The sequence below is a fragment of the Watersipora subatra genome, chromosome 9, assembly GCF_963576615.1.
Source record: "Watersipora subatra chromosome 9, tzWatSuba1.1, whole genome shotgun sequence".
Classification (NCBI taxonomy): Eukaryota; Metazoa; Bryozoa; class Gymnolaemata; order Cheilostomatida; family Watersiporidae; genus Watersipora; species Watersipora subatra.
In genome coordinates this window covers 56,193,638-56,220,996 of record NC_088716.1, presented here as the reverse complement: position 1 = coordinate 56,220,996, position 27,359 = coordinate 56,193,638, and the positions used below count along the sequence as shown (strand labels likewise).

The following is a 27,359-nucleotide window of genomic DNA, read 5'->3' as shown; positions in this document are numbered from 1 at the left end:
CTAATGCAACAATTCCACTGACTAGTATTGACTCAACAACTTGCATAAGTGAGTAGCTGGTACATTTCTTATGTAGTCATGTTGCTACAATTTTGTTCCCATAGTTACTGTCAGCTAACTTGCAGAAATTGTCATCTAGGTTTCTGCAACATTTTTAATTTTTTCAATTCAGTAGTAGAAAATCATCAGTGTACCATTCGATAAACTAGAAAAGTAAAAAGCCAGGCAGTTGTTTGTAAAAACACATGTATGTTTATGTAAGCAGCAAAAGAATGGCTCAACTAGTATCATATACCTAATAATTCTAGAACAGGTAAGCTGTATTCGGCGTAACAATAAATATCTTACACAAATTAATTATTCCGTCATCTCCGATTTCTTTATTAGAAGAATTTCTCTATGATTTCAAATGATAAATAAAAATGGAGAGTTTCCTATAATTTCTAAACAGTATATAATCAACAACATAAACTGAACTTAAATGTCTCTTTATGAAATTTGCAGCAGAAGTCAGGTATCAGCTGAAAATACTTTTAAAAGTTGTACTTACCAATATGCAACAGGAAACACCCTGTACAAAATAAAAACATTAAAAATAGGAAGTAGATAGTTAAAGTTTAGGATAATGTTTAAGGGCGTGAGGAGATAATGACGAGTGTTACCTATCCCAGTGTCACATCGCATTCTATGAGTACCCAAAGGCCGACAACTAGTCAACCAGGTAGGTACAGTGCCATATTACCTGCAGGCTTAGATCATGCGTTTATCTCAATGTCTGAAACAGTAGACAACGAAGAACAAAAATGTAGCAAAACCTAACTAAGACAATAGGCAAAATGGGCAACCACTATCGACTTGTAATAGTATTTGCAGCTTCAAAGCTATTTCCTTACAATGAATGAGAAGTATTACCATATGCTTTACCGAAAGCTAACATAAATGTTTTGTAAAACTATGGTCCTTTTACATAAAGCAACATGTATTATATGTTCTTTGCTACAGAGGAGACGACTGCATGGCTAGTTAACACACTTCCCAGTTCTGCTACTTATTCTTCCAGTGTAGTATTGGCTACCAGCTCTGAACCCGCTAACACAACTCCAAATTATCTCAGCACATCTTCTGAAAGCAGTAATGAGAGAAACACCTCTGGGCACACCTTAGACAGTACTTCTGGTAAAGCTGGTCTATCTTCTTCTAGTAGCTTAGAGACTTTTGAGAGTTCTTCCTCACCCTCACCATTAACTTCAGAGCCTGTCATGAGTTCTGTAAGTCTTTCTGCAGATTCGAGCACAGCTGTTAATGAGAGCACGTGGGATGGTGTATCTCTGGCAGCAACTGTGATATCCACCGCTGCCGAAACTTCAGATACTTCATTTTACACGACTCCCTTAGACACTTTAACCACTCAGGATGTGGTGTCAAGCACAATTACTGAAAATTTCACTAGCGCCACAGAAATGAACACAAATCCATTCTCAACCGATTTGGTTGAAGGTACAACACAGTTCATTTTATCAAATGAAACCACTGATAACATCGATCAGGAGGCTACAATTCCGGTTACAACTCATCAAACATTGTCTACCGAAGATATGCCTTCTAAATCAGCGACTACTGACAAAGTAACTAATTATACTACTACCTTTCCTCCAAGAACAGATAGTAGTGCCTCAGACACATTTGAAGTCACACAAAGCACACTTACGACAAATAGCAATAGTAGTACAACCTTACCTAGTAGGACAATCAGGAGCTCAGAAAGGACGCTTGGAGACACTAATACTACTTGGTCTTCATCACTCGACCCAGACATCAAGTGGACATCTTCTATGGAGTTTGCTTCTAGCTCTACTCTAGCAGAGAATAAGACTCGTAGCTTTACTACCACTGAATCACCATTGACACTTTCTATCACACAAGGTACAGAAGTAATTTCATCAACTTCATCTACCAACACAAATACTGCTACTAATGCTAATAGTATTGAACCACTGACCACATTTTCTCTAACTGATGTAAGCACCAACTCAGTTTTAACTACTGGCGAAAACAATGAGATATCTTCTACAACCGAATCTGATATAGAAAGTACTATGAATACAAACACACATGAAGAAACAGAAGTTTCTATGAGACATACTTCCAAATTTCAGTCAACGATTACAGATCTTCCCACAAGTTTCTCTCAACAGCCTACTAGCACCAAACAACCTTCAACAAACTTTTCAACGGGTATGACTACCAACTCTACTCAGCAATCAACAAGTACGCCTACACCTACCAGCACTATACAACCATCTACAACAATCCCCATGGCAACCAACACAGCACAAGCTTCTACATCTACAACTAACAGGGCTACAAAATCATCAGTAACAATGTCTACGACTACGAGTGTGACAGAATCAGCTACAACTGCATATGGACCACCCACGACTACTATCTCGATTGCTAATGTTACACCAACAACTGTGGCCCCACCCACAGCTCCTAGCTCAACACAGCCTACTACGTTGACGAATATTAGCTCAACACAGCCATATACTGAGACAACTATGAGTTTACTACAATCGACGATGGCAGAAAGTACGAGTACTAAACAGCCACCTACCACTTCAGCTGCAACTACAAGTTCTACTGCAAGTAGAACAACAACTACAAAACAATCCACAACTTTGTCTGAAAGTTCTACAAGATTAATTACGCTTACCATGTCGACTACAGGCTTAACACAACTTTCTACAACTACGGAAAAATCATCTACATCTACTACTACTAGTTCTACAGAACAACTCATGACAACAGTACACACAAAGACAATTCCTACAAGCGACTACTCTACAGTTGAGGAAGAAGCAGGTCTGTTTGAAGAAGCATGTGCCCTGTTTAAAAATCTTCTAACCGTTGTTTGTTGCGGTTTTCTCTAAGTTTCTAATGTCTCTCAAACACTAAATTCCCTAATCTTGCTCACTCTATTACAACTGCTTTCTTTCTCCTTTTGTTGTATTCTCACTGAAGTACGATTATTTACTGTTATTTGTTTTTCCAAGCTGTAACAAACTCCTCTAATGCTGCTGCTTACACATTAGTTACCGAAAATACTAAACTCCATGTGAGAGTGCGAAATCTTGCTAGACCTGCCAGCATCCTTTACTGCCATGCTTTGTGGTCTCTGCCAGGATGCACCGAAGGCATTTTCTATGTTGTGATTGCCTACTTTGTCCTGTTAAAACTATCTATTGGCCGAATGGATCATTTTAGATAGTCTGCATATCTGGAAGGTTAGTAATCTAGACTGATTATTACAGGCATCACGTGTGCGTGGCTGTGGTCTGATCAGATCAGGGTAGATAAAGCCTGTAACAACACTCAACAGTTTTGTGGAACTAGTGTCAACTTTAACATCATTGATGGAAAGACTGCAAACACAAAAGTAGATATGAATTCCAACGTTTGTCAAGAAAATGATTGCGAAAATCGGTAAGTTTGAGCTTTTACACAGGCGTTCACTCTACAGATTTGTGAACCTCATGCTCTGCAGTTGATGGCTATTTGATATAGCGTAACTAGTTAGTAACAAGCTTTGGCTCTCATGCTTTTTGCAGAGTGGATTGTGTGGAGAGTAGCTGCAGTGCCAGAGATTGTTGCCAAGGAAACGGATGTAATGGGGCAGTCGTTGAACAGCTGACTTATAATGCAACATTTCTACTAAATACTCCGTGTACGTATTTAAGAGATAGATTCTGACTCATTTACTCATAAATATAGTAGCACACCTGTTAACACCTGTTAATAATACTACATGGTGGATATAACAGTTTTGTGTTAGATTTTTTAAATTTACTTCTATCTAAAAATTGATCGAGTCATATTTCAAGCTTTTATTAAAATGAGATGAGCTACGATAAAATATCAATCTTGAAATTTGGCTAAACTATTGGTTATGTATATATAGATCTATATAGATGTAGATCTATGTAGATGTTTGCTTATATAAGCGAAGAAGGGCTGTTTGATGTGTCTGGATTTTTGAAAAAACAATTGTGTTACAGACATTTCCAAAGGCCAGCACAGGCTTATCATTAAAACTAATTCAAGGGTAACGGAGTTCAATACAGAACTACAGAATTATCTGAACACACTGTCTACAGCTGAACAGGAGTTCACAGATGTGTTCTATACAAGAACTGAAGGCAGAGAGGCACCGGTTAGGTGAGTTTTATTGAATGGTTTTATTAAATGCGGAACGTATATTTGTGAAAATATTTCGATGAATGAGGTTGCATGAAAGTGTAAACAGAAGCCATCGTGTTTAGCTACATCCCATTTGAGCCATTTTGGAAAGGGGTTCCAATCTACGGCGTTTTCGTGATGGCTGCGATTAACTGTTCGTTTTTGAGCTTTTAAGATCTTGTAATCACATTTCCACATATTTTGCACCTACAACACAACAGAGTAAGACATGGTGAATCTTTTGATACCAAATAACTGTAATGTGAATTTTGTTGCAAGTCAACTTTTAAGGTAGAGTAATAGTCCCACGACCAAACGAGCGGAGTGAATATTTGAGAGTTTTATAATAAATGCATGTGCACACAACTCATGGAAACTATTCATCAACAATGTCGCAAACCCTGGTACCGAAATCTCAACAAATTTAACCATTTTTGTGTTGAGTCGTTTAAGTATAATAACGATACAAAACACATAAAAATATATTTAAATATGTTACCAAGTCTTTGAAAATTGTCAACATATTCCTAAACCTTACCCATCTGATCGAATTATACACAAATAGACAGATTAATTTGGCCGAAAATCGTTATTAAAACTTGCCAAGCCTTGCTTTTATTAAAATTAAGACCGGCAAACGAACCGTCAAGCGACAGAGAATAGAACCATTAAGTTGTGCGCATTTCACGAAAAAATAATGTGCACATCTCACCAGTCTATAGCATTGTCGAATTGCCGAAGGTTTCTGTAATTAACGTAGAAGTACAAAAATTGTTTCCTTTTTGCCGATTTCAAAGTAGCTGACATTTTGGAAACTTTTGAGTACTTTGGTATTCTAACTGATGTCCAAAGCAGTGAAAGTAAAGGAAATGCTGATGATCTTTTTTTTCTAACAATTCTTATGAGATTATTACAATATTTAATTATAAGTTTGGATGACTATTGAAGTGTTATAGTCACACTAACAACATCGATGATGAGCAATATGTTACTATTATTATTTTTTCTAAATAGTTTTGTTAAATGGCATTTCTAAAAATCTATATAAATATCACAACTTCTTGATATTGTTAGCTATGACGTTTTGAAATGTAAACCAAATTGTGCATTGGTTTTCTATTATTACTGTATTACTATATTAATAATATTGGTTATTCTAATAATATCAGTGCATTTACTTCTAATATTGGCCAATATTTCATTTCTCCTATTGTAGGGGGAGAGATATAAACATATAATCTTTTCCCTTCGTTATTGCTGTTTGTTGTATATAATAACACCCACACCCAGTACATTACTGCTACCATTGCAGTTATCCTATTGCACTGCAGTGCCATTTGACTGCTAATATTGCATTTCTCAACCATCAGGACCCTTTCTTTTGTTCAATATCACTTTGGTCGTAGGCTGTATGACAGGGAATTTCTAGTTTATAATACTGAGTCAGTTTTTGTGGGTTGCAGCTTACTCTTGTGGCATGGATCAATGATGTTACTTTTCTATAGTTTGAAGGAACAAAGGAGACACTATTTAGAACTCATATTAGTAATACAACTAGAGTGTTACGTATAAAATATAATAGTCCAGGCATCTTTTCTTCAACTTGAACTTTTTCATGCTGAAGCAGAATTGAGAAAGAGCAGACAAATCCTCACACCACTTCCCTACTATTTTAACCTCATTATGTTTAAGCTTGTTTTATAATAATCTATGGTGGCTGCGTTGTCTCTATTACACGCTTTGATGATACCTCTATCAAACTGAGTCTTGTTTGATCAAGCTTAGTAAAGGGATAAGGGTGTTTACTATTTAAGACGTTGCGCTTCCGCCAACCGCCCCCACCTCCCCACCCGCGCAAAACAGCTCAATGCTGATTTACTAATTGCTTTATATTAGCGCTGAGGGTAAGTTTTTTGTGAGAACATACAAACTTCGAATAACCAGTTCAACAGTTACAAATGGTATGCTTGCATGATTTCACATAACCTTTGAGCTCTCAATGGGTCAATATGTCAATAGGTCATTAGGTCAATTGATCAGATGGAGACTACTGGTAGATCATAAGACATTGTTAGAAGATGGCTAGACTACAGTTTGTCAATTAGATAAGTGCATGAGCCAATCAAAAAGCCAGGATGTGCCCAAATTCAGATATGCGTGAAAATTCTATTTAATTCTAATATGGTGGTGTGACAAAATCTAGCTCTCAAGAAACAAATAAAACGATTGCCTAGCTACGGCATCTGCCAATGTTAATAAATCTCACTTTGTCATTGTGTATGTCTGTCTGTATGTCTGTATGTCTGTCTGTATGTCTGTATGCCTGTTAGAGTAAATCCTACGTGTTTCCACATTTTTGGCAGATTTCATTCAAACCTCACTTTCAAAACGTCTAGTTTCTGTGAACCAGCCTCTCAAACACCCACCTACGAGCTATCTGAGCCTTGCTGGGCTTCCTGTCATTCTTTATTAAATTACTTGTGGTTTCTTCAATGTGATTCAACCAATGAAATGAAGAAAACCTATTGTTTATGAACTGTGTGTGTAAAAACTTTAGACATACATGTATTTTTGGATGGCTAATAAATTAGCATAAATACTGAGGTCAACCAATAACACCTATAATTATTTAGCGGGAGTGCCCGTACACCCTAGTAAAGAACACTAAGGCTATAGTCTGATTTCTCTCCTTATTCATTGGTTGTTCAGGTGTGTGCCTATTGACACCCTCAGCACACAGTGTTTCCAAGACATTACCATAGAGTCACAGCAGCAGAATGCATTGCCTCCGTCCTCCTCAGACATCATGCAGATGCTAAATAGAGACAATGATGCCATGCCGAGCTCTCTTACTGGGCTGCAGGCATTTTTACCAGAAGCAGGTAAGGGTTATTTCTTTATTCTTTCTATACCTTCTTTTTGAGTTTTTAGAGTAAACAAGAATAAATCTTAAAGTCAAATGTTTCAACTAATCTAGAAACTTTAATTCACCCGTCTGTCAAAAGGACAGCTTATATGAAACTGTTTGTTATGTTTCTGCACAGAAGCAATTAAATAGAGTATTAAATTAGAGAAATGGTTTATTGCACACTCCAGAGACAACTGATTTGATAACAGAAAACCCAAGTATTTATATGTTTGGTCATAGAAAAGCTTTGTAAAAAGCTACAAGCATTATTAATAGCTATAATGAGACAGTACTATATAATATTAGCTTGTATAAAGCTTTAGCTAAAAAGCATAATGTTTGTTGGCAAAGTACCAGTAATACTTGGCACTTGCATGACACCTCCTCACTAAGCTAAAGGTTCTTTCTGGTTCTCTTAGACCTTCGGGGTTTGTCTCTGCTATACTCATCTCCATCAGGTAGACGAGGGTTGCGTGGTCTTCTTCTAGACGGAGGTTGCTCTGTTACAGTTGTAGGGGCTGGTAGTTGCAGTTTTGTCTCCTCTGTTATATCAGGTTTATCTCCAGGGTCTTGATCTTCTTCTGTTGAGTATCTTGGTCTGAGTTGTTCAACATGTCTTCTCCAAGTAGGTCCCTTTGGTACCACTTTGACATTGAGACTACGAGTTCCATATATCTTAGTAACAATGGCTGGAACCCATCTAGGTTGTCTGTTGCGTCTAGGTCCATGATACAAGGCATAGCATGGTGCTCCAAGATTGTAGCTGTGTATCTTGCTAACTGTTTTTTCTGCCAATCGGTTGACTTCTCTGGATTGATGAAACTGTGCTATGTGTGCGGGTGATGGCAATAGGGTGTCAATCTTGCATCTCATCTGTCTTCCATTCAGCAGCTGACTGGGAGAGTATCCTATAGGAAGTGGTGTCCTTCTATAGTGCATCAGGAACTGTTGTAGTGCAGATTTAGGTGAGAGTGACGATTTCTTCATGGCTTGTTTGAAGGATTGTACTAGTCTTTCAGCTGCGCCATTTGTAGCTGGATGGTAGGGTGCTCCAGTGAGGTGAACAATGCTTCTCTCTTGACACCACTGCTGAAACTCTCCTGAGGTGAAGCTGGTAGCATTGTCAGTGACTATGGTGTGAGGGTATCCAAAGTGTGCGAATATCTCCTCTAAGATGTCTGTGGTAGCTCTGGTAGAAGTAGATGACGTCCTGTGTATGCATGGATACTTTGAGTAGGCATCTATCATCACTAGCCATTGGCTGCCCATGAAGTTCACTGCATGATCTAAGTGAAGACGACTCCATGGCTTCTCAGGTAGCATCCAGGGATGTATAGGATACTTCTGTGGAAGCTTCTGGTGTTCAGCACAGGCAGTGCACTGTCGGCTTGTCTCCTCTATATCAGAGTCAATGCGAGGCCAATAGACAGCAGTTCGAGCTAGCTTCTTCATTCTTTCCATTCCAAAGTGTCCAAGGTGAAGGATCTTTAATACTTCCTGTTGTAACTTGACAGGAATGACTACTCTGTTGCCATATAGAAGACAACCTTCAGTGATAGAAAGTGAATCTGAGATCTTGTGGAAGAGTGACAGCTGAGTCTCCTTCATCTCTTTGTTACCAGGCCATCCTTCTGCTGTGTAGCGCATTACTGTGGCTAGTGTTGGGTCTTTCTTTGTCTCCTTTGCTAGAACATTGTAGTCTGTAGAGTTGAGCTGTTGTCCAATAGTGTGAATAGTGCATACTGTATCAACATCATCCTCATCTTCTCTTGCATCAAACTCTTTATCAGGTCCAACTGGCAGTCTTGAGAGGACATCTGCATTTTGATGATGCTGGGTAGATCTGTATTCTATGGTGTAGTCATACTGATTTAGTACCAGTGCCCATCTTGCTAGTCTGTTGGCTGCTAAAGCTGGAACTCCTTTGGTAGGTCCTAGAAGTGTGAGAAGAGGTCTGTGGTCAGTTACCAAGATAAACCGTCGACCATACAGGTACTGGTGATACTTCTTTAGAGCAAATATGATTGAGAGAGCTTCTTTTTGTATTTGTCCATATTTCCTCTGTGTGCTGGTCAGTGTTTTTGAAACATTGGCTATTGGTCTCTCACTTCCATCAGGATAACGATGAAATAGTACAGCTCCCAGTCCAGTTTCTGAAGCATCACATGAGATTCCAATGTCAAGATCTGGGTTGAAGTGTGCTAAGACACTATCAGTTGATAGCATATCTTTCAGTTTGTTGAAGCTCTTTTCTTGTTCAGTGCCCCACTTCCAGGTCTCTCCTTTGCGTGTCAGTTTGTGCAATGGTCCTGTGAGTTGTGACAGATTGGGTATGAACTTGCTGTAGAATTGTGTAGCTCCTAAGAAAGATCTTAGCTGAGTTAAGTCTGTTGGGACTGGCATCTGTTGTACTGCATCTGCCTTCTTTCCTTTAGTGATTCCCTTTGAAGTGAGTTTGTGTCCCAGATACTCTACTGTAGGTTGAGCAAAACAGCACTTGTCTTTTCTACATCTGAGCCCTCTCTCTTCTAATCTTTGAAGAAGTCGACGTAAGTTTTGTAGATGGCTCTCTGCATTGGCTCCACTCACTAGTATATCATCTAGGTATACTGCTACTCCTGGGAGGTCTTGTGTCAGTTGCTCCATGATTTCTTGAAAATACCCTGGTGCTGAGCTTATGCCAAAGGGCAACCTCTTCTGTAGTAGTACTCCTCGGTGTGTTGATAGTGCTAGTCGTCGTTGACTTTCTGGTGCCAACAATATTTGATTGTAGGCATCTGCTAAATCAATCTTTGTGTAGCAATAGCCTCCACCTAGTTTTCTGATTAGATCTTCTGGTAGTGGGATAGGTTTCCTATGTGTTTCTAGCTGATTATTGATAGTCTTGGAGTAGTCTCCACATACTCTGATCTTCCCTGCAGCTTGACCTGTTGTAGATTTGCGTACAGGTACAACTGGTGTTCCATACTGGTTGAATTGAGTTGGTTCCCATATGCCTTTAGCTACACCTGCTTCGTATGCTTGGTTGAGCTCTTCTGTCAAGGCAATAGGAACTGGTCTGGGTCGGCAGAAGACTGGCTTTGTTGAAGGTTTGAAGTTTATCTCTAGTTCAAAGTTCTTGAGACATCCTAGCTCGTCTTTGAATATTTCTGGAAATTCTTTGCACATCTCCTTACACTTGATTTGTAACCTCCCATCTGGCTGGTTCTCTGTGATTGTTGATACAAGGTTCTGTTGTAGCTTGTCATCAATAGAGATGCCTAGTTGCTGTATAGCAGTTCTTCCTAGTAGGTTGAGATCTTGTACAGCACTAATCACAAATAGTAGTCTGACTTCTTTCTGTGCATCCAATTGGGCAGTTAGCTCACATCTGCCAAGCGTCTCTATGAGATGTCCTGAGGCTGATTTGTAGTTAACTGTAGTAGGTTTTAGGTTTGGCTTTCCTAGCTTCTCCCATATTGATTTACAGATGAAGTTGTCACATGCTCCAGTGTCCAGTTCAAGTGTGAAGTTGTCTCCCTCCAGTTTGATGTTTTCAGCAAGTTTCACCATCTTGGTTGATGCGCATTCTATCATCTTTACTGGTTTTTCTGCTGCAGATGATTTCTTTTTCTTGCATGCTCTTTCTATGTGACCTTGTTTAGAACAAAAGTTGCAGGTGGCTGCTTTGAATCTGCAGTCATCCGCTGTATGGTTAGTTTGGTCACATCTGTAGCATAGCTTTCCTTCCTTCTGCTTGTCAGGTGTAGAGTTGTTTTTCTGGATTGGTTTGTATCTTGATTTCTGTTGAGCAACCTTGTTGACTTTAGACGAGTTTCCATAAACTGTCTCTTTGGCAACTTTAGCTGCTTCTTCTGTTTCCTGTGCTACCTGTATAGCTTTGTTGAAGTTGAGTTCATTGTCCTTGACCTTGAAGAGAGATTTGAGAACTGCTTCATTGTTTACAGAGCAGATAAATCTTGTTCTGAGAGCCTCATCTAATGGATCTGTAATGTCTATGAAGGCACATGTAGTTGCATCCTGACGAATTCTGGCAGCTAACTCTTGAATAGTTTCTCCAGGTTTCCTCTGCATGTCACTCCAATACTTGTAACGCTCTCTAACAATGAAGCGCTTAGGGTCATACTGGTCTTTGAGAAATTCCAGTATTTCATCCATGTTGAGGTCGTTGATCTGCTTGGGTGTTGAAAGCTGAGCTGCCATATTACTAAGCTGCTTGTAGAGTGTAGGCTGTTGGTTGGTGAGAAAAGTGCCAGCAATCTTGTCTTGATGAATAGAATTTGCTGCAATGAATGTGTTGAATCTGTCTATGTAATCTGTTAGTAGCTCTGCTGTTGGGTCAAAACCTGGGAAGGCTGGAACAGTGGTTGCAGCTGTTTCTTGTTTCCGTTGTAGGTTTTGTAGTAGTAGCTCCATCAGTTTCTTATTCTCCTCCATTCTTTCATCTTGCTGACGTCTGTATTCCTCTTGTTGCTGCTTGAACTCCTCATGCTGCTGTTGTCTATGCTCTTCTTGCTGCTTCTGCATTAGCTTGATCAGGTCTGCTACTTCTGCCATTGTAGTGGTGCAATTTTGAACAGTTACTCTTGTAATAAACTAGAACTCTTTGTATCGATTTTATCAATGATAAAATCTGAACAAAACTCTTTGTAACTGTTCAAAAGAGAAATCCTTGTTGCCAATTAGCTTCTGTTATGTTTCTGCACAGAAGCAATTAAATAGAGTATTAAATTAGAGAAATGGTTTATTGCACACTCCAGAGACAACTGATTTGATAACAGAAAACCCAAGTATTTATATGTTTGGTCATAGAAAAGCTTTGTAAAAAGCTACAAGCATTATTAATAGCTATAATGAGACAGTACTATATAATATTAGCTTGTATAAAGCTTTAGCTAAAAAGCATAATGTTTGTTGGCAAAGTACCAGTAATACTTGGCACTTGCATGACACTGTTTAGACTGTTGTTCATCTGCCACACACTAGTGCGTCACACATAAGCTTCACATGATTTTCCATGAACTGACTAGATAAGTTTTCGCTAAAAATACAAAAGAATTCCTATGTTAGGTGAGGTTAGATTCCTACTGTAACAGTGATGGCTAAAATAGTTGGAACGCCTAATTCTAAATTCTAATTTTGACTGATATCATATTTTCATTTTACAACATTAGTTTCTCATCCCAACGGTCCTTTTCAGGGCCACCAAATTAAAGAAAGAGATGATCAAAATTATTTTAATAAGATATTTAGAAGACACTGTGTCATAGATAACCATAATCGAAATCTTGCTAGATATTATAGTTGAAGATGTTGCCCCGTAAAAAATTCAGCTAATTATAATATTGATATAATTAGTTTCATCATACTCCTGACAGTATGAGGAATTAGAAAATATATAGTTTTAGTCAACTAGCCGCTCGAACAGCCAGGTTATTTCAATATGAACATGGATTTTTAGTTATTTCAATAGGCGTTCCAACTATTTTAGCCATCACTGTATGTGCTTAAACTAGTTTTTGACAATCAACTGTAAAATCTGCTGTCTATATTTTCATGCTTGATGGTGACACTTCTGTTAACTCCTGCCATCAGGATGGTTTGAGTATTTAGGTAGAAAAAGAATATAAAATAATATATTAGTACAGTATATAACAATCCGTTACAATAATATACAGTTTATTATTTGCCTTACATGAATAACTCTCTGTTAATAGCTATTTGTTGGATTGGAAACCAAAACCTCTCTTTGGGCACATCTAGACCGCAGCCATGCACATATTTACTGGATGGACACCCTGTTATCTATGACCAGTTCTGGTGAGTTGGAAGTATAATCATCAGATTTATCATGAAAATTATGTTTACAATTTAAAACCAGTAAACTCTAAGACAGACTCAGTAACTTCTGTCAGTAGTAACTACTCACATACAATCATACATAAATATTATTAGTTGGCTTGAGCGTATTCAATGTAAACACTGCTATCTAAAGCTTGTAATAAAACCTCTGCCAGTATATAAGTACCGTACTGCGACAGTCAGTGGCTGACTTTGGACATTCATGCAATGCCTAGTGGTTATTACATGAACATTATTCTGAGTACAGTACCTGACCTGATATTGAAAAGGTTTTTTGTACTCGAAGGACCCTTAGTATATTCTTATGAAGAGAGAGAGAGAGAGGGAGAGAGAGGGAGAGAGAGGGAAAGAGAGGGAGAGAGAGGGAGAGAGAGGGAGAGAGAGGGAGAGAGAGGGAGAGAGAGGGAGAGAGAGGGAGAGAGAGGGAGAGAGAGGGAGAGAGAGGGAGAGAGAGGGAGAGAGAGGGAGAGAGAGGGAGAGAGAGGGAGAGAGAGGGAGAGAGAGGGAGAGAGAGGGAGAGAGAGGGAGAGAGAGGGAGAGAGAGGGAGAGAGAGGGAGAGAGAGGGAGAGAGAGGGAGAGAGAGGGAGAGAGAGGGAGAGAGAGGGAGAGAGAGGGAGAGAGAGGGAGAGAGAGGGAGAGAGAGGAGAGAGAGAGAGAGAGAGAGAGAGAGAGAGAGAGAGAGAGAGAGAGAGAGAGAGAGAGAGAGAGAGAGAGAGATAGACCCCAAAGACCCCAAAGATAGATCCCAAAGACAATTTACTCTTTTTAATATGTTCTTGAACTTTCTAGAACTTTTACACTTTCAATCTACAAGCAGAGTTTAATCTAATGCTCACCTGCTGCCCTGCTGCCCTGCTGCCCTGATAAGATTGTAATTATAAGCAGCGACATGCATGCATTACATCTGTTTTGTGGAAAATCATTAACCATTTATTAATCAAAGCAATCTCGCACAAGTTCAGTTAGCTAGCACCATGACCAACAGGCATCCGAGAGAGTAGATATCACGTTATGTTGATGAATGATAGCTCATCTTTAGGCAGAGGCTTAGCGTCAGTTCCAGTAAGTATTTATACTTACCTGCCCTTGTCAAGAAGGCTGAGTCAACTCATTTACTATCCCCATGCTATGCATAATAAACAGACTTACCTGCTCTGGCCTCTAACGGTACATGTCACCCCAACTGCGTGGTAGCCATTACTGCAGTTCGGAGTTGTCTCCCTAATGAGAAGAACAGATAAATCCCATAGACTGCAGGAGTATTAGGAATTACTGCCAGTGAGTCTATATCAATGAAATGTAGCCTTTACTCCTTTAAATCCATTGCAATAGGCACATCAGCTCCTTATCGCTGTCTCCATATATTCTCTGCAGTGTTGTTGAAAACCGGGAACCACAGCTAGGTAGGGAAGATATAACCGTGTGTCCTTCCCAGTACACAGAACAGCTTGAGGAAATGTTGGAGGAGGTCAACGAGAACACAGGTAAGACAGACACTAGCCTTAGATGGTATCTTACAACAACTTAAAGTAGGGGTGCTGTATGCACAAACATAAAGCGGAACAAGAACCTAGGCAAGACCTCATCACAGTTGGGCATTCTAAATTGTTGTACATGTATTCATTACATGCAATAATAACTATCAAAATTTTTGGGTTGCTCTCATAGAGGTGATTATGTCGTTACTGCGATGGCCCTATAAAACACTCACATTTTTAGCTCTGTTCAACTGAGTTAAGCTGGCTGTATAGACAAATATTTGGAAATGTTTTAAGTGTAGATGTCATTTTGGTGAACCAGCTTACAAAAAAACGTCATTAAAATGTTGAGGTAGTCATATTTTCCAGGTTCTGTAAGTAAAATAGTTGGTATTTTCGCCAACGAGCTCAACACCCCTAATGTTACAGACACTCGTATGCCTGCCTTTATACAAGCAACCTCAATAATAACACCTGGTGCTGGTTTATGAGTCATCCACTTATACTCACAATTTTAATAGTAACTGAACTACCAATTTAAAGTCTTTTGATTTTAACTTACACGAATCCGAGTAAGAAATTCTAAAGCGAAAATAGTTTTGCCTTAGCAATTCCTTAACCTTATAGGCCTACATGTATCCTCCATCATTTCAACACATCTACACTTTGATGTTACCTGTTAATAAACTTTACCAGAACAAAATTTAACATTCTCTTGATAAGACATTCAAAATTTTTTTCAAATGATTATACAGTAAAAAAGATTCTCACTATAATACTAGAATTTTAAAAACCAATCTATCATTAACAAATGTTATATTGCTTTCGATCGAAAAAAATTGAATATGCAGTGCTATCACAAACAGTCTCCCAATAAACTTATAAAAAATTTTAACTTTTAGTAAATAAATTTCAAGAGCCACTCGTTAGATTAATCAAGACCGACCTACTAATTGAATTTTGATGAAAAGGTGAATGTTGTCTGCATTGCCGAGTTATGCCAACTTCTGTAGACCCAGCGCCTCGACCAGCTGCAGTGCTACCGCGCATGTGGGCCTCATCAAGAGGAATTAGGAATTAGGCTTTTATTTATTTTTTCATTTAATCGATACTGTAATTATATTTATTTTTGCTTAATGTTATATTTTGACTAATTGATGAAATAAAACACATACTATCAATACTTTCCTATGCGTATCACTTTAATTGTTGAGTCAGAGTTCTGACATGATTCTATCATACTTCTTTTTACTTTAGCCTCGCAGATTCTCCAAAATGTCAGTGAGATTGTCATACGAACAGACAACTCTACTGATAATTTAATCTCAAGTCATGATGTCGAGCTCGTCTCTAATATTTTGAGAAAAACTTTGGAAGTAGCCGAACCAACAGTGGCAGACCGTGAAGAATACATGAACACGTTTGATTCGATGCAGTCTGTGGCTGAAGAGAGTTTATATGCTGCTAACCAGAGAGACGGCAGCATAGAAAAGTATGCACTAAACTAGCTGCTTAACTATTTCATTACAGAATTTTTTGCGTGTTTTGACAAGATTAATCCATGCCAAAAAATTTTGCTGATGTACTCTCAATATTTTTCATGTAAAACTTAAAGTTTTTGTTGTAAAGCTTTGATCTAAAGTTTTTTGGAATCAGCAAAAGCTTCTGCACAAAATTCAATGCATTTGAAAAATAAAAACCATGTTTAAAGATTAGTAAAACTGTCTGCCAAAATGTTGTTTTTTCGCAGTGTGACCAAAATTCAGAACCCATTCTTTAATATAAAAATATAGTTATCAGAATATCTGGTGCCTATTATTATAAACATTTACTTGAAGAAATCTGTTTAGGTTGCTATTTACATTTTTTTTATCCATCCCAAGCCGAAAAAGAAAATTTGGAAACCGCAATATTATGGTGCGAATTCTGAGTAAAAATTAAACTAACTGGTTTATTTTTTGGAAAAATAACCTAATATTCTAAACTTATGGTGATTTAATTTTTGGTAGATTTGTTAAGTCTGTGATCTCATCTTTCGTATAGGTACTAAGGCTAGCCGTTATAAAGGCTTTCTGGCTTCAGCTAGACCTACACAGGGTTTAGATTTCTTGAAGGGCACTTTTGTTGAGCTTATCAAATGCATCCTTAATGTAGATGAGCCTATCAAATGCATCCTTAATGTAGATGAGCCTATCAAATGCATCCTTAATGTAGATGAGCCTATCAAATGCATCCTTAATGTAGATGAGCCTATCAAATGCATCCTTAATGTCTTGTATATGTCAGGCTAGTGAAGAGCATAGAGCTGTTCTCAGACAAGGTTCTGAACAGGGAACAGACAGGAGTAGTGACGTTGAGAAAGGGAACTCTTACTGTGCACTCGGAGGAAATTCAGCAGAGCAGGAATACATACACATTTACCGAGTCACTCTCTGATGATGGAGGTTAGTTCACACATATAACAAATTCCTTAGCAACCACTGCGCGCCAAATTGTGGATGGACTCATTGTTTGCAAGAACAATGATGTTTAGGGCAAATAATGTACTCTAACTAATTTGATCTTTCGTCGATCTTCATTGTATTTCATAATAATTTATGGTATAAATCCATAATAGTATAATAATTTATGTGTTTATTTGTTCTAGTGAATATTTTGGTATTATTAAGAATTTTATTTTGAATAGCAGCAAGCCCGATGATGCTTGGTGTTTATTTCCTTTTCACCCAGAGAGCACGCAAGTGGATGTTTAAGAAGATGGTTCTTAGGAACCAGACAAAGTTTTGAACCCAAATATTTTTTGTGACCTGGTAGTAGGAGCATATACATGTGAAGTCTGGATGGAATCTGTCAAACAATAAGGAAGTTCATACCATTTACACCGACGGACACACACACCTGCTGTGTGTGGGCATGCATGGGCCCACGCATGTCCACACGCATGCCTGTGGGTATGCGCGTGGACATGCATGGGCTCATGCATACCCACGCGCATGCCTGGCATGGCTGGCAGCCTCGTTTATGGCTTACGTGTCTCTTCAAAATAAAAAATTATTTCATAATTAAAAGAAAAAAACAAAGAGATTCCTGCTGATCTTCATGCATATATCTGAGACTAGTAGCATTTTCTTTAAAACCTTTATATATATATATTAACATAATTATATATCAATTTAAATTAATGTTGAACACTCCGTCTTCAAACGATCAAGGTAGTTGAGTTAACTTATGTACTGTTTTTGTTGTTGCCGGGTATCGCGGTTCCTAGTATTTGGGAGAAGTGCTGAATTATGGGTAACCTTGCTTACAAATACTGAGTGGTAAAAAATTCTTTTAAAAATGTAAAAACTTGTTTCAGCTTTACATGTAGCTCTCTAAGCAGTTAGATTTTTTCAAGTCGTGCACTAATTTTATTGTTAGGTCAAGAGGTACAGGTACAGCTGCCAGGGGAGATAACTACTTTATCTCAAGGCGACCAAAGCAAACGCCTGAAGTTTGTAGTTTACAAATCTAACAGGTTGTTTGAGGTGCTTGTGAATGATGCCAACACAACCGATGCTTCAGTGAACAGTTGGATTGTATCAGCACAGGTTGGAGATAGGAGTATACAAGGACTGAAGAAACCAGCTATAATAGTCCTCAGCCATACTAGCCAAGTATGTAGAATGTGCATAGAATTACACACCGTATAATATACTGTGGCTTTTTCAGAATAGCTCTTTTGATTCGATCATTATAACAAATCTTCAGCTATATTTAGTACCATGTCAGAGCAAAACAGTTCCAATATCGAGTCTTCTGCTCTTTAGACAAGAATATTTATGTTGCGCGTATCTCTCAGTCCACTATGTTCAATGTTTGAGTATAACTGCACCAAGACCAAATAGCTAAAATAGTTTCAACTTGCGCTGCAGTAAGAACTGTGCCCATACGTGCGTCTGAAGCCTGCGTCTGATTGCATCGTACTGGATTCAAACCCAGGACATCTAGCTTAGTAGACTGACACTTTAACACTTTCCCCAATCACGAGTGTTAGACGGCAGTCTACTGGAACCATTGTGAAGATGGTTATTAGATATGATGATGACTCATGGTCACTCTGTGCTGCCAGGGTACTACTAATCAATAAAAGGGGAACCGTTTTATTTCATAGCACTTTGTCTAGCTAAATAGTAAAAATATTGGATCATCTGTTGAACCAATGCTTTTAAAAGTGCTGGACTTGAGACTAAATATTTTTTGTGTGTTTGAAATGGATTATGAGGTGAAATTTAATCAACATTTATTTATCTAGCTCAAGGTTATGCAGAGGTTATGCAGAGCATCTTGTTCAAGTTGACCACAGTCAACCCTGAGTCTCTGTAGAAAACAACTTTTGTAAAAAAGTTTCAACCTTCTTTTGAACTGTTTTTCAAAGAACATGCAAAACTTTAGTAAGGGGCACAATTCCGCAACATAGATTTCCATATTTTTATGCAGCAGTGAAATGTAGAAACATTCATGCTAGCTACTGCCTGCTAAATGAAGGGCCCACTGCAGCAGCTACTGGTCACCATTGGTGGAAAGGCTTGGCTGGTTCCAAATTGATGTGAATCCATCCATATGCATAAATACATGTATCTTTTGAAGTTTTCTCCTCTGTTTTTAATAGAGATCTTCAGTAGAGGCTATAGATCTATAAACAAGTTTGTTTTAGTTTAGAGATAGATTGCAGAAATAAATACTGACCCAAATCAAATAATTCCGCTATGAGTATATGAAAACATGCTTCTTCTACTATTATTATCCTGTTTATAATGGTTATATTTAAGACAAAAATCATAAAGATTTGTATTTTCATTGTACTGCCTTGTACAGAGCTTTGCATTTATAGAAATTAAGTTTATGTACTTGCGATCAAAAATAGGAGAGGAAAAATAATGTTCTTCATTATAAATTGAGCAATTTCAAGTTGTCAACTTCTTGCATATCTATAGCATGCTAACTCATGTTGATGTTAGTAAACTTAATGAAGCTTTTATTATTCCAAAAACATTTTAAACCTCTATAGCAATGGGTTAACACGGTATAGCAATGGGTAATACGGTATAGCAATGGGTTAACATGGTCAGTGTTTGTATAATAAGCCTTAACTATTGTATGTAACTCTCCATAGCTAACAGGCAACGAGTCTTCTCTGTGCTCGTATTGGGAGTGGAAAAATCATAGCTGGGAGAATGAAGGCATCACAACAGAACATGTCAGTGAACTTTCAACAGAATGTAGAACAAACCATCTTACCAACTTTGCTCTTCTCCTGGTTAGTAGTAAACCATGAATTAAAACATTGAAAATTTTGAAGTATCGTACATAACAAGTGTCGAGCAGTTGTGGTGTATTGGTTAGAGTCATGGACAACTGAACAGTTGGGCAGGGGTTCAAACTATGCTATGGCATGTTTATAAATATCTGTTTTTAAATTGCTCCTGTGCTAAGGTAGACAACTCTGACAAAACATGGGAGACAGGAAACAGGAAATCACTAGAACTGTCCTGCAGCTCATCTAGAACTAACAGACAATTCCTTTTCCTTTGTTTGTGTTTTTGTTATTTTCTACGCTTCACTTATAAATTACACGGAATAAAACATCGCGTGCGATAACATTACCAAGCAAGGTTCTACCTGACACTTACTAAGTATGTGCCATGCATTGTCTCCAATACATTAAGCCTATGTTTCAACGCAATGAGATTAAGAGTGTAGCATTTTACTTGTATGTCTTTAAAACTCTTGTTTAAAGTTCATTGCCAAATTTTAACTTTTAGTTAAATAATTTTAAGCCTTTTAAATTTATGAACAATATTTTTAATAAAAATCAAATGTTTGTTGGGCCATTATACATTATGTTACGTAAATATACAAACAATAGATAGCCTGAGTTCCTGATATTGAGCTTGAGAGTTGGAGGTGGCACCATAAACTGAACCATTCACTCAGTTATTTGGGAGAGTATTAGTAGCCAGAGCTTCATACTTTCAACTTGGCCCACATAGACACAGAAATGTTACATCTTTCTAAACAAAAAATAATAAATATAATATAAATAAATATAAATACATATAAAAGAAATAAAAAGTTTTGCATCGGTATTGGTACAAATGCAAAGTACAACGCAACTGCATGTACTAATGTCACAATGAGAGCAGACCAAGGGAGGCAAATCCAAATATAAACAAGTATGTAAAATGTCAGTTTCACACTACTTTTAAAAGTTTTGTTTGCTTCTACTGTAAATAACATAATTAACATAAGAATTACATTAATTAATAATTGTTAATTAACATATTAATTAACATAATAACAATCATAATTTTCATGAGGCTGCTGCTAGTATCTGGGAACTGAAACGACTTCTATTTCTACTATATTTGACTTTTATTGTAAGAATAAGCTATCGTTGGGCAAGCTACTATTACATATGCATTGCATTTTTGTTGCATAACATTCACGTATGCTCATAACTGTTTGCAGGATGTAAACCGATACGATTCCGTATCCGATCCGATTCATTCTCAAATCCTTTCATATATATCATTCGTAGGATGTGGAATATCCTTACTAGGTATTGTTATCACCATGGTAACTTACCTTTATCATCGGTAAGTACAATTCATCAGCCAATGTAGCAAAGAATAACTTCATTTTAAGAACAATTTAACAATTCTTCCACAGATTTGTCGTGGGTATTCACATTTCCAGAATAGTATTATAGCTCTCTGGTACATTTGCAGCAAGCTAAGGAAAGACAACCCTTCCAAGATATTGTTGAACCTTTGTTCAGCACTTGGACTTCTCAATCTCCTTTTTTTGTCTCTCACTCAGTTCGGAGACTCAATACCATGTGCCGTAAGTTGATAGACCTTGGTATTCTTGCTCATTAAGTACAACGTCTCTTACCTGAGCAGCACTTGGCATCATACGGGGTTGGTTTGCATATCATCCAACAGTGTACACATAAAATACTTGTCAATGCAATAGAGAGACTACAATATTATTATAATAATATTATAATAATAATTATGAAATATATTATATATGAATTATATATTTTATATGCAATATACATGTATATGTATATAATATGTATAATATATATATGTTATATATACTATATATTATAAGTATATAATACATCATAATAAATATGTAATAGTCAGGTATCAGATATCATATGGTATCATATATTATATATCAGATATTAGATATATCAGATATCTATATCATAGATAATATTACAATATACATGTATTACAAAGTATATTCAAAGAATGTACTGTAAACAATTTGCTGTTTTAGGTTGTTTAAATATATTTAAATCGATATTAACTTTATTAACACTGATCAATATTGTTTAAAACAAATTAGACCATGAGAAAAAACAACAAATAGTGAAGTAAGGTAAATTTTGTGTGTTGAAAGAAGAAACCCTTTTTGCATAGCTCTGTTGTATAATGTGAATTTGACAGTCATGTCATGCTATACTAATGCCCCCGAAAAACCATGTTTTTAAAAACTCGTGTTCCTTGTTTGTAGGTAACGGGAGCTTTACTTCATTATGCCTTACTAGCTTCTTTTGCTTGGATGGCTATTGAGGCCTTCTACATGTATATAGCCTTAGTTCTTGTTTTCTCCTACATCAAAAGGTTCATCTTAAAAGTTATGCTGGTTGGCTGGGGAGTTCCACTAATCATCGTAGTCGTAACACTTGCTCAAAGTCGAGAGAATTACATCTATTACCAAGATCAACTGTAAGTGTAGTTTATTGTGATTTTAGAGTTACGGTTTAACCGCTATTACTAATATCTATATTTGTGTGATAGGTTAGTTTTAGTATTGTCAGCGGTATTCTTGAACTGGCACCAGGTCTGCTCAAACTAAAATAACTTATACTGGTTACTAGTATTGCTAGTACACACTTGATAATAAACAAGTTCTCACCTTTTGACATACTTCCTCACACTTCGGTGTTCTGTCTCACATTCTGACATTCTTTCTCACACTTGGGTGTTCTATCTCACATTCTAGTACATGTTCTTTATTACACTTGAGTGTACTGTCACACATTCTAGTATTCTTTCTCACACTTGATTGTTCTGTCTCACATTCTAGTATTCTTTCTCACACTTGAGTGTTCTGTCTCACATTTGGGTGTTCTGTCTCACATTCTAGTATTCTTTCTCACACTTGGGTGTTCTGTCTCACATTTTAGCATTATTTATCACACTTGAGCATTTTGTCTCACATTCCGGCAATCTGTCTCCTTCTGGCTTCTGTCTCTCATTCTGTATTTTTCTCAGGCACTTGATCTCACACTCAACCATTCTGTTTCACATTTTGGCATTCTCTCATTTTCTAGCATTATCTCCCAAACTGGTATTCCGTCTTATTTACACCTACTGGCTTTACACATATGGGCATTTTGTCTCACTATTTAGTATTCTGTCTTTCATTCTGAAATTTGGTTTAAAATTCTAGCATTCTGCTGCACTCTACAAAATTTTGTCTCTCGCTCTGGCTTTTTGTTTCATGATCTCACATTTTCCTTCAGATAATTTTGTCTCATTCTTCTTAGAAAACTAGTAAACTCTCGCTCTACTTTAATTCAACACCCGTTATCACAAGATGATAACTATTGTAGATGTTGGCTGGATACATATCCATTTTACGGCGCCGTTCTTGCACCTGTGGGTCTAGTGCTTATAGCCAACACTGTAGCCTTCATACTTGTTGTGAAGCAGCTACGAAGGGTGGCACGCCGGAGAGGCTCAACATACTCAGAGTCTCATCTTGAAAAGAAACGTAATATGTCTATGCAATTGCGAGGCGCCGTTGCAGTATTTATACTTCTTGGCCTCACGTGGATTATGGCTGGTGAGTAATGTAACAGGCAGAGTTATGGCCCTTGTGGACTTCCTACAAGTAATAGGCACATGATTGAGGCATATGCGAGGCATCCAGATTCTAATCGGGTACCTCTTCAAATTGTCAAAAAAAAGTATTTTTTCCTCAATTAAGGGACAATGGTACATGATTCATGAAACCACTGACAATTAATAAGCATATGCCCAGGGAGTACACTATTAGGACATCTAGCCTAAGATTTTATACAATACTCATACCTTGGCAGTCCAGTGCACTGTGAGAAATCATCAGGTGTAATAACTATACATACAATTAAGCCAGAATGCGGTTGAGTAGTTGAGAGGTGCAGTGGATAGTATGTTGGTCTACCAAGCGGACTGTCACAAGTTTCAATCTCATTGATGCACTCTTTTTTTTTCAGCATTCTATTATAGCTTTGGACAGACAGACAGATACGGCTTATATAATTTATTATAGTACAGATTTTAATGTTTCTGGCTACAATAACTGTATACTTACTTCATAACAAGCGCGTTAGGTCTCAAACCAGTTTTATTATATTCGTTCCTTCGATAGAATTAATATCGTGCCACAAAATCACTAAAAACGACAAATAGAGAATATTTCCAATTTCATAGATTTGCTACAACTAAATAAATACTTACCATGTACGTACCTCATTTCACGATAGATACTTTTATGATTTTTTGTCACAGTTACCCTTTTAGGCTACACATAGGGAATTTAGAAGCACCCTAAAGCCACTGTTCATTGATACATATCTACCTATAAGAAAGATATTCTATTTCTACTACTTGATGACTCGCTGGTAGATTTATAGGGTAGTAATGATTGTTGCTAGGTAATACTGGGTAAACCAGTATAATTACTTCTGTAAGTTCCCTACTAGTTGTTACCAACAAATACCTTGATTGAAGTGAATCTCATGACAAGAAAATCATCCCTACACTTATAGTAGTCAGGTTTACATTGGTGTCAATTTTTACTTGTCTTATTCTGTTCCTAAGAATGAATTATATAAAATAAATTAAAAAATAAATAAATAGGTCACCATTGCTGGTCAGCAGCATGATGAAGAGATCTAACATTATTGGTGATGCTATATACCAGCTGTGTGTTTACTAACCTGCACTGCTTGTACTGTTACAGCGTTCACAGCTATAGAGAACAACGTAGTCTTCAGCTACTTGTTCACCATATTCAACTCCTTGCAAGGATTCTTCCTTTTTATATTCTATTGCGTGCTAAAAAGAGATGCTCAGCTCTCCTGGATGCGAGTCTGTCCTTGTTTTGACTACACAGGAGACTACCAAAGTTCAACTAGCAACAAGCATAATGGTAAGGCTTTGATTGACTTCCTGTAGTTAGTTAAGGTAGCAAACCTTAAAAGTTGTTCAAGCTACAATCAATCCTTATGGCAGTGCAGACCTGATTTCTGTGAGCTGAAGTTCAACATAACAGAACAAGTATTTTAAAGAGCGGAGTGTCATATATATTATCAACAAGGTTTAACTTTTCATGTTGTGATGTGACAGATCTGGGTATAACCCTTTTTAAACAAGGAATCTGTGTTTTTATACTGTCTGGAAAAAATGGAATGAGCTTTCCCAACACGTACATTACTGTAACAGTCATCAGAGAAACCCTTAATTTTTTTACAGCTGTGTTAAAAATATGAAGTTTTTAAATCTGATCAAATGAATTAAATAACATCCCTTATGGTTATTTTAACAAACGGTCTAAAATAATGCAAAACAGCTTTATTCCAATCAATTTGTAAAATAATATAAGGAAAAGTACAGTGAAAGAGTTGTGAGCTTTTTTATCATAACCTCTGGATGAAATAACAAACTGTAGTTGAAACAGCCAATTACGTATGTCCTACCATCTTTTAAATAATAGCACCATGACACAAAGTTTTCTATAACATTTTCCTTCTGAAATATATATATATAATTTTTAAACACCTTTTACAGAAAAGCATAGCAGTAAATCATATTGTACAACTTTGACAGTGTGATAATGGTTCTCTGACAAATCCAACAAGTACTCAATAAACGTTGAAACCAGTGTGGCTCTCATCTATGCTGCCACTAATCGTAACCTATATGGCCTCCATCAATGCTGCCGCTGATCATATTAAGTTGTAAAATCAGCAACACTTTTTGCAGGCGTATCACAAACGACAAATAGAACAAAGGCTGGTAGCAGCCGAGAACGTAAGAGTGATCTCTCCACACATTCCGGCAAGCCAGCCAATGACATTAAGTTTTCTTTAAATGGAAAGTTACACGGTAGGTGCTTAACTCGTTATAACTAGCCAAATAGCCTTAGCTCTTGTTATAAAATTTTGCTTTAAAGTTACCTAAAGTTAGTTTTGAAAGTACATAACTGAAGACTTGTTTCATGGCTATTGGCTTGATCGATATACCTAAAGTTTGTTTCAATCTATATATATATTTCTCAAAGTATGTCTTTGTGTTGTAAGTCTGTCTGCATTCCGGCTATAGCTATTATTAGAATAACTGCAGCTAGACAACAATGCTGATGCAATGTCTTGGAGTACCGTCATTAGAAGCCTAGCAGCTTACTGCAATTCTCCATTGGCAATGTGCCAGGCTAATAACTTGAAAGTTACAGTTGTTTGACAAAGTTTGAAAACCTTTACAGTTGTTTTCATTTTTCTCTCAATTTATTTCAACTACACAAGACAATTCTCTCATGATATGTAGTTTGAAAGATAGAATGGTAAATGTTGTCATATGTTAAATACAAATCTATTTTCTGTCCAGACTTTTTTATTACCCGGGCAACGCCGGGTAACACAGCTAGTCTAAGCTATTATATTAACCATTGTCAATTAGTTACGCCATACTTTAAGATGTCTCTGTTTTTGTTCCAAACTCAACTATCTCAGGCTTTATCACCAGTTGTCACATCTAGACTACTAACTGTACTAAAAAAACTGCGAGCGTGTAACGACAGAATTATAACGATTGGTCTTTACCTGAGCCAAGAGTAAGTTGGTTTACCATAGCAACTTCTGGTGACAATAACTGAACAGTAATATTCAACAGATTAAAATGACCAACGAATGTTTGGCAATGAACCATGTCTTGGGGCTATGCAACAATAAATTGTGATCTGATAGAGAGACATGATGTCTAAATGGTAGATTTTTAGGCTGTTCTAGAGAGAATCAATATTTGGGGTAAATCAGTTTGTTTATTAGTTCATAATCACTATGAGGGCGCAACTCCTAATCACTATGTTTCCATGGTGCGCAGTACTGGGAAGCAGCTCCCTCCGAAGTCGAGGGGATTGTACGTTTCCATGCTGCGCAGTGGTTTTCAGCAAATTAGCCAGAAAAGAGAAATTGCATAAATCGAATCGCTGGATGGATACATGGAATCGATCACGCGTACCGAACGTCAGAAAAGGTCTTTTTATGCTTTTGTCATCATTATACTTTTATTTACAATACACATTCACAATGTTTTACAAACCTTAACACAATTTTTACAAATGATATATTTTTAATAAATATTTATATAAGTAATAGATTATTGAAATGTTACTTCAGGGCTTGCCACCTATTTTTCGAAAAGTGTTGGTATCGATAACAAAGTCCAGGAAAGTGATCACTTCATCATTTTCGTAGGAGCAGACCATAATTAAATTTAAGTGAAAAAATATCGGAAGAATAGCAAAAGCAAAGATAAGCAGGATAACTTTTGTACTAGTCTATGGCGCTCGAAAAATCTATTTCCACGGCATGAGAGCTATGCGCAGCCACTGCGCAATTGCTGTTTCCTTGCTGCAAATTTGCACTGGCTTCGCACTGACCAGTGCGCAGTGATTTCAGTGCGAAGACGCCGTTTCCATGATTCGGAGAGGGCGCAACTCCGAAGCACTGCGCATCATGAAAACATAGTGATTGATGGCTATTAAA

The 27,359-nt window shown here is 37.3% G+C and overlaps 1 protein-coding gene across 1 annotated transcript in view; it reads left to right on the top strand.

Annotated features, from left to right (window-relative positions):
* Positions 1-648: 648 nt before the first annotated feature.
* Positions 649-27,359, top strand: part of LOC137405254 (adhesion G-protein coupled receptor G4-like) — a 37,366-nt gene continuing 10,655 nt past the window's right edge. Inside the window, exons 1-17 of the mRNA XM_068091482.1 lie at positions 649-721; positions 1,003-2,646; positions 2,728-2,862; positions 4,056-4,215; positions 6,946-7,118; positions 12,862-12,964; positions 14,382-14,491; positions 15,743-15,977; positions 16,772-16,929; positions 17,906-18,141; positions 19,641-19,784; positions 20,996-21,123; positions 21,256-21,370; positions 22,058-22,272; positions 23,163-23,395; positions 24,557-24,745; positions 25,579-25,701. Of these exons, the coding sequence (XP_067947583.1) occupies positions 649-721; positions 1,003-2,646; positions 2,728-2,862; positions 4,056-4,215; positions 6,946-7,118; positions 12,862-12,964; positions 14,382-14,491; positions 15,743-15,977; positions 16,772-16,929; positions 17,906-18,141; positions 19,641-19,784; positions 20,996-21,123; positions 21,256-21,370; positions 22,058-22,272; positions 23,163-23,395; positions 24,557-24,745; positions 25,579-25,701 (4,174 nt within the window). The remainder of the gene's footprint in view (positions 722-1,002; positions 2,647-2,727; positions 2,863-4,055; positions 4,216-6,945; positions 7,119-12,861; positions 12,965-14,381; positions 14,492-15,742; positions 15,978-16,771; positions 16,930-17,905; positions 18,142-19,640; positions 19,785-20,995; positions 21,124-21,255; positions 21,371-22,057; positions 22,273-23,162; positions 23,396-24,556; positions 24,746-25,578; positions 25,702-27,359) is intronic.